The 8,073-nt window shown below is 38.3% G+C and overlaps 2 protein-coding genes across 2 annotated transcripts in view; one reads left to right on the top strand and one right to left on the bottom strand.

Annotated features, from left to right (window-relative positions):
• The window catches only part of LOC106818399 (probable 28S rRNA (cytosine-C(5))-methyltransferase), a 14,614-nt gene extending 12,044 nt beyond the window's left edge, over window positions 1-2,570 (top strand). The window contains exons 8-9 of the mRNA XM_014823113.1: window positions 126-255; window positions 1,875-2,570. Of these exons, the coding sequence (XP_014678599.1) occupies window positions 126-255; window positions 1,875-2,441 (697 nt within the window). The 3' untranslated portion in view covers window positions 2,442-2,570. The remainder of the gene's footprint in view (window positions 1-125; window positions 256-1,874) is intronic.
• LOC106818400 (ubiquinol-cytochrome-c reductase complex assembly factor 1-like) lies at window positions 2,565-7,513 on the bottom strand. Its single transcript, XM_014823114.1, has 8 exons — window positions 7,421-7,513; window positions 6,485-6,589; window positions 6,144-6,216; window positions 5,896-5,953; window positions 4,705-4,816; window positions 3,585-3,659; window positions 3,176-3,289; window positions 2,565-3,018 (listed from the first exon to the last, which is right to left on the bottom strand). Exons 1-8 carry the CDS (start codon window positions 7,421-7,423, stop codon window positions 2,893-2,895), a joined length of 666 nt encoding a protein of 221 aa, XP_014678600.1. The 5' UTR covers window positions 7,424-7,513; the 3' UTR covers window positions 2,565-2,892.
• Window positions 7,514-8,073: the final 560 nt, after the last annotated feature.

Raw genomic sequence — 8,073 nt, forward strand, 5'->3', positions numbered from 1 at the left:
TGACAGACGGACGGACGGACGCACGGACAATCATGCGATTCTACTAGCTGCATCTGACTTCGTCAGATGAGCTAATAAAACATGATGCTGTGGAAGACAATAGTTCCTTGGCTGTCTATGTTTAGGTTCTCAGGAGTTGAGTACATACTGTTGGATCCCTCTTGCTCTGGATCAGGTATTGCCAATAGACTGGATCATCTGACAGATTCTGATAAACCTTCTCCTGAACGTCTAACGAAGCTTTCATCTTTTCAGGTAGTCACAAGTAAAATGGTTGTAACGGTGTTGCATATCATGTGTGCATAGTCACAATAGAACAAAGAATATCACATGCAGTCTTACTCAACTTGCCAATATTAGCTGTGCAGATTTACATTATATTGATTATTACCATAACCTGGCTGGCATAGCGGTTGCGTGAACTAGCATTGTGTGGGTGTCTCCATAAGCACCGTGTTATAATGATCTTGTTTATTGGACATTTAATGGGCAAGCCTCCGGCATGAATCTTAATTGTTAAATGAGATATGACAGTACTCTACCATAAAACATGCAGTTTTCCCATATATAATATATGACCTGCCAATTTATAAATGTGTTAGAAGGCTAGTTAACTTCTACTATACATGTGCACATACTATAATATTGTATAAGTACTATACAGACTATCAAGAGTACATAATAGGAGAAGAGTATGAAACAGTTTTTACAGCGTTTTGCATAGTTTTCAACTTGTAAATATTCTATAAATATGTGAATAAATATATTCAAACTTTACCTTGTTTTCATCTATGATTCTCCCTTAATCATATGTGACCCGCTCCCGCATAATACGGACTAAGTCGCAATTCATTGTTTTGAGTAATGAACACGCACACATGTCAATGCTGAAAATGGCCTACCTGGACAAAAATGAGATTTTTACAAAAATTAGTTCCTAAGTGCATATTTAATCCGGATATATAGGTTCAGATATCTCTAGATTATTATGGTAATTTTTAATTTAAAAAAAGAAAAAAAGTCGGGAATATGTCGGTTTCTGATCTTCAAATTGCTGTAGATCGGTCAATTCTTTAGATATAGCCAAATATTATATATCATTTTAAAGGTAATTAAATTATCTATTCAGATATGCACATAACTCAATTTGTAGAATTTCCTACTTAATCCTGGTTTTGCTGGAGCGGGTCACATATGACACCACCAATTTTCTTGAAAATCGTGTATGTGTTCTTCAAAAAAGTTCTTTGAATACGACACGGTTTCACACAGTTTTAACAAATGGACGCATGTTTTCGGCCAAAGTTTATTATGGGATTAGTGTTCTATTGTCTATGATGGAACGCTGGGGGCTGTAAGGGATATTAGGCATCAAATTGTATTCAGCGTGTAGCGTTTCCAGCGTGCTAAAAATAAATGTGTGCTCACGGCGAGCTAGCAGCTGATTTTAGCTGTTGCCATCGTGTTCCTGATGATAAGGAAGCGAAACAAGTGCTGTTACTGTGCTTACCTAATATCCCCCACAGCCCCCAGCGTTCCGGCATAGACAATAGAACACTAATCCCATAATAAACTTTGGCCGAAAACATGCGTCCATTCGTGAACTGTGCGAAACCGTGTCGTATTCAAAGAACTTTTTTGAAAAACACATACGATTTTCAGGTAAATTGGTGGTGTCATATGACTAAGGGAGAATCATCGACGAAATCAAAGTAAAGTTTGAATATATTTATTCACATATTGATAGAATATTTACAAGTTGAAAACTATGCAAACGCTGTTAAAACGGTGTCATACTCTTCTCCTATTATGTACTCTTGATGCTATGTGTAGTACTGTCATTTAACCATCACCAATATCTTGTATTATTGTAGTTGCAGGCACTGAAACATGCCCTATCATTTCCCAAGCTAAAGCGACTTGTCTACTCTACCTGCTCCATCTATGATCAAGAAAATGAGTTAGTTGTACAGGCAGCACTGAAGGAGTATGCGGGAAGGTTTCGATTAGCATCCGTGCTACATGAGTGGAAGTGTAGAGGGAAGAACCTGTTCAGCGATGCTGAAAACTGCCTGAGAGCTTCGCCAAAAGAAACTGCAACGAATGGATTCTTTGTAGCAGTGTTTGACGCAGTGTGTTCGGTTGATGCCCCTGATTTTCAAGCTGTAACGTCTCAAGCTAAGCCAGTAGTGGATGATGTTGGCCAACAAGGAAGAGGAAAAAAGAGGAAATCAAAAGAGAAGCGCAAAAACTCACAAAATCTAGTGCACGTAGGTAGTATATTCACAGACTTGAAGGCCAACTCAGTAATGAAAAAGTTAAAAGTGACAGTGCAAACTAGTGTGAACAAAAATATTAAATATAAACCTGAGGTTCAATATAGCCAACAGAAGAAAAAGAAGAAAAGGAAACAGAGAAAAAAGAACATTGTCAAACTGTGAAAATGTTATTTTGTTACAGTGCAGATGGATTCACTAAATGTGAAATTAAAATAACTGCAGGTATGCTCAGTGTTAATAAGTATAGATTATATGGTGAAAATTATACTAGTCAATAAACTAGAGTAAGGTTTTTATAGTCCAATTTTTTTATTAACTACATAAACAGTAGATTATTTCACTATATAATTAACGTCTATTTACAAAGCATATCAAACCAGCAATGATATGGTTGCTCTCAACACGTACAACATAACTTACCACGCATAATGTTGTCGGTCACAAATGGAACATTTGCTGCCATATTTTGCCAAAGTGTATTTCATCACGTGTATGTGATAATAGCATTGATTATTCTACGAGCGTCCAATATTATGCCATTGCAAATTAAAGAGAACTGACAATTTCAAATGCAGCAAAGAACATGCAAACCCAACACTGTCACGGCAACCATTTACACAATTTTACGTTCACGTTTTGACATGTAGTCTGGTGTTTTCACTCCCTCTTCAAGTGGAAGCCATGCCACATCTCCTTTTCGTAGTAGCTTCTCACTTTGCACGTTGTCTAGGTTATGTACCTGGTATTGATATTCATCTGTCAGAAATACTTATAAACAGGCCTACAGTTACATGTATCTCACTTAATCAAACTCCATTAATTCAGAGCCTAATAAATTGGTGCATAATTTCCTACAATTGCTACAAACCGTAACAAGGTGCGTTTACTGAACTTACATTTCGTCGAATGTAGCCTACAAGAAGGTTTAACTTTATTGGGTCATCAAGTTTCATCGCATAGAAGTGTCTCCATATTGCAGCAGCTAGGACCATATCATTTCCAAGAATACCCTACGTGCAAGGTAATTGATTAAACTTGGGTTATATGCAGAAAATATCTATACTTGAACAGAATAGATATTTTCTGCATATAACCCCAGTTTGAGGGTTATATTCCCACTCAAACTTGAACAAAATGACTACAACATTCAACACGTGTTTCTTAACAGTCCCAAGTTATATATGTTAACATATTCTTAATATTATAAAATGTAACATTAATATAGCTCTACAACACCATTGAAGAAAACGCTTTCTTTGCAGCATTTCTACAGAATCTAAATGGCATGTATGCACCAGTGCTTACCTCATCATACCCAAATAAGGATGCTTGAAAATGTTCGTGTAACTCCTGAATATACATGGTGCGGTCACTTCCCAACTGAAACGTTACACATGATGTCACATTCTCTTATCATTCTCTCTAACCTAATCTAAGACAACACCATATGAATATACAGCTACACGTGGCAATGTTCTCGTTCATATGATATTACCTCTAACACTGTCTCTAAAATGCAAACTGTGTGCAACATCGCCACACTGTATACGTACACTCATTAAATAAAAATTCATTTCGTTGGTAGACTAATATAAATAACAGGGTTAATTTTTACTCAACCGTGAAAGTTTGAAACGTACCGCTGACGTTTCGCCTCCTGCCAGGAGGCTTTCTCAAAGCAAACTGAATATAATCAGTTTTGACCACCAGATGGAGTGGTGGTCAATAGCTTAGTCCACACGTGACTAAGCCTGTATCCCCCCTCGTCCCGGTTGATGTTTGGGGTCTTGCGGATCCAGATGGCCTCCTTAATCCAACGCCTGATTTTGATAGGCTCGCGATCGATGATCTTCGAATTCTCCCAATCGATGGTGTGATTGTCCTTTGCTACGTGGTCAGTGATCGCGGTTTTGGTGATTTCGGTAGCCGACCTGTGTCTACAAGATACCGTGTGCAATGTGTGGAAAAAGTTACATTGGAGAAACCGGCCGAAAATTTGAAACCCGCCTAAAAGAACACAAAAATGACGTAGACACCGTAGCACCCAAATCGTTCACAAGGGCCCAACGAAAACAGTCGGCTATCAAAATCACCAAATCCGCGATCACTGACCACGTAGCGAAGGACAATCACACCATCGATTGGGAGAATTCGAAGATCATCGATCGCAAGCCTATCAAAATCAGGCGTTGGATTAAGGAGGCCATCTGGATCCGCAAGACCCCAAACATCAACCGGGACGAGGGGAGATACAGGCTTAGTCACGTGTGGACTAAGCTATTGACAACCACTCCATCTGATGTTCAAAACTGATTATATTCAGTTTGCTTTGAGAAAGCCTCCTGGCAGGAGGCGAAACGTCAGTGGTACGTTTCAAACTTTCACGGTTGAGTAAAAATTAACCCTGTTATTTATGTATACGTACATTTCCCAGTTGTTTACAACGCTTGTCCACGTCATCCCACATCATTTGGACTAGAATGTTTCGAGTAAATCGGCCTTCTCTATCTTCTCTCATCAGCCGTACCATGCACATCCTATGCATACATGCAATGCATTTAACAACAGCCCCATTTATAACATGATCAGGACATGACATATAAGCTAAGTCATGATTTATTCGATAATTAGCTTCTGGAAAATGATCACATGCTAATCAAAAATGCATAAATAAAATCGACAAGATCACACTGGGCACAAAGTGTAGAGACTGCGGAAATGGCTTTAGGTGAAGACAAGTAACAGTTGTGTTAGCATGCAGGACGTGCAGGTGAGCAGGAGGTGCAAATATGTGGGGAGTGAATGTACGTTCTTTCCTTCTCTCCCACAAGTTGGCACCAGAAGAGGAAAAGCTGTCAGAGAGATGTGAGTTGCTGCCGGTGCGTTGATGGCGGCCATGAGAGAAGCGAAATGTCGGCAAGACGCGAGTTGCTGTCAGTGAAAGAAGTGAGTTGTACGCAAGATGTAAGTTACTGCCTGTAAAGGAAGTGAGATGCCCGAAACACTGGTCATTAGTGTTCGTGTAGAAAGTGAGACGTCAGTGAAATGCGGGTTACTGCCCATTAAGGAAGTGAGATGTCAGTGAGATGCGAGTTGTTGCACATGAAGGAAGTCATATGTGACCTACAGGAGGCTCAAGTTGTTGCCTGACAAAGCAGTCAGCAATGTGTGAAATGACCGATCGCTTTATACCAAAACCGTATAAAATAAAATATAACAAATCATGAGTTACTTGCAATTGTAAACATCTGTATATATGCCGTAAATGACTTCAAACACGTAGCACATTACTGTGAACACACACTGTGAAGAGGGTACATATAGAGGTGAGGCAGTAATAGCAACAATATGGTATCTTATAAGAGCAATAACTTCTTTCTAAAGGACATACACTGAATTCTGAGGTTGGTACAGATGCACATTTTATCGGGTGCCCTCATGTGTCTACACAAGACTTCCCACTTCCAGTAGTACAGGCTGGTGCACATGGACACTTTTATTTCCCCTTTTTCTGCAAAGATGTACTGGTGTGCCCCCAACTCTTAAAAATACTCTGCAAATGGCAGTTAGAGGTCCTAGCATTTCTACCTAGTAGCAGGTCTAGGATTTTACTCACCAAACATGCAATTCTGTGATGACAAACCAGGAATTGTATGTGTCAGGCAAACCACATGCTGTGAACAACAGGGATATTATTATTATGATAGTAAATAATTGGAATATTATCAAGTCCTTGTTCTCACACAGAGGCACATAGATGATACGCAAAACCACCAATATTCTGCATATGATATACTAATAAATTCATGTTTGTGATGCATAATTTCTGCAGACGTTATTTAGAAAATAATACTGATTACGTACCTTTGAAGAAATAGAGGTGATCAATCGGTGTTACACATAATTCATACATTTTTGAACCAGCTATCCTAAGTCTCTGAAATGATAAACAAATATGACAACACTATGATCCTTTAACATTGTGCAAAACTATATCTTACATTACTATAACAGAAACCCTAGAACTGAAACTAGAGAAGCATCATGACTGTTTGCAATTTGTTTAACACAAACAATAAAGAGCAACGTTACTATTAATTAGCTGGGCAGGTTATTGATGTTTATTTGCAAGGTCTACTTTCAACAATATGACATCACAATACTGCAACTAATATAGCCATTAAAAACACACAATGATCACTTACGGATTTTCCATATTTCATTCCAATTTGATATCCCAACTTATCCAACACCTTGGTGAAGAAGCCAGTGTTAAGTTCACTTCCTAAACTGTGACTTCCATAATTTGACTGTTAAAAAGGAAGTTCAAGCCAATACTTAGATAAGTAATCATGAAGTGCAAAGAAACAGATATACCTTATAATGAACGTTTTCCACTTATTTCATAAAATACAAGTATATCAATGTGCTCATACACACTTCAGCAACAATGACTGACCGTAATGTCTAACACCATTTTAGAAAATTAGACCTTTTCTAATTTCTATAGCAATACTGTTGTGCAACACTTCATAAACAGTCAATAACAGCCTTATACATGTTTTCATCACCAACAACATTTCGAAACATTTCCTATCGAAATTTGGCTGATCAGCTGTTTTCCAGGATTGTGATCGCAGACCAGATTATTTGCTCAGGGAAATTTTGGTTTTATAAGATTTGGGGCATTTACTGTACAAGGTTGCCTAACTAACAGAAAAAGTTTGGCTATCCATAGCACAGGACTGTAAAATAAATGGTAAGCCCTTGTAACATTTTCAAGTTTACAAACTTAAAATGCCTGCCATTATGTAGCAAGAAAGGAGACGAACTTTGGCCTAATGCCAGCTGTCAATGCCTGCAGTGTAGCTGGGGCCAATCGCTGCGACTTTGACACTGATCATTATGGTTGGTCGTTGTCACTGCAGTGTGTTTTCACCTTAACTCTTGAACATTACTACCAGAGATGATTGTATAAATGTGCATTTTCATTAAATATTTATAACCAGAAGTAAATAATAGGGGTGACCTGGAGTAAATAACATTATTTACTCCTCTATAACTTATCTCTAAAAACTGATTTCTCATCAACCAACAAAATTTGACATATAATATTATAGAAAAGCTAACAATCAACTGACCATATGTGCAGGTGTAGTTCCAAAACTACATTTTTGGCAAAGTGAAAAACTAGTTTGAAGGTACAGAGATTGCTGTTGAACCCTCGTGACCTGTAAATAAAACAGATAATGAATTACTGAGACTCGAGAGTGTCTTTAGAGACACGATGAATGTTAGTTTCACTGAATCAGTATTTTCAGACTAACGTTTGCAGCATGTTTTGCGTTAACACTGTTGTTAGCAGTAAGGTTGGCCTAGTCTGAGTGTAATGTGACGTTATGGTATAAATCTGGGGTACTGTAGTGTATATCTCACAACACCCATGGTTGTTGCAACATACAAACACCATTGTATAACTACAACACGGATGTTGTAAGGTATAATCTACACTAGCACTGCCTCTCAGTCTGCTGGTGCTGGTGCACAGGGCTAACATAGACGAATAAATTGTGCCTTAGAAATTTGTATAATCTGACACTATTCCAGGGACAAATAGGCTTCCATGGGCAATCGTGGTAAATTTTTTTACGGCAACTTTTCCAATGTTGCGCACTAGATAGCATCAGATATTAAAATTTCTAGGGCGCAGTTTATTGGTCTTGGCTGTACGGAACACAATAGAGTAATCTGCCGTCTCAAGTAGTCTGTTGCCCAAACCGTGTAGCCATTTTCC

This window comes from Priapulus caudatus, unplaced genomic scaffold (genome assembly GCF_000485595.1).
Source record: "Priapulus caudatus unplaced genomic scaffold, Priapulus_caudatus-5.0.1 Scaffold2213, whole genome shotgun sequence".
NCBI classification, from domain to species: Eukaryota; Metazoa; Priapulida; class Priapulimorpha; order Priapulimorphida; family Priapulidae; genus Priapulus; species Priapulus caudatus.

What these genes read in the sequence shown, in the direction of transcription:
- LOC106818400 (XM_014823114.1), bottom strand. An exon ending in ATCACAGAATTGCATGTTTG is followed by an intron (nt 4,817 to 5,895) that starts GTGAGTAAAATC and finishes ATGTATGCATAG; the next exon opens with GATGTGCATGGTACGGCTGA. An exon ending in TAGGCTACATTCGACGAAAT is followed by an intron (nt 3,019 to 3,175) that starts GTAAGTTCAGTA and finishes TATCAATACCAG; the next exon opens with GTACATAACCTAGACAACGT.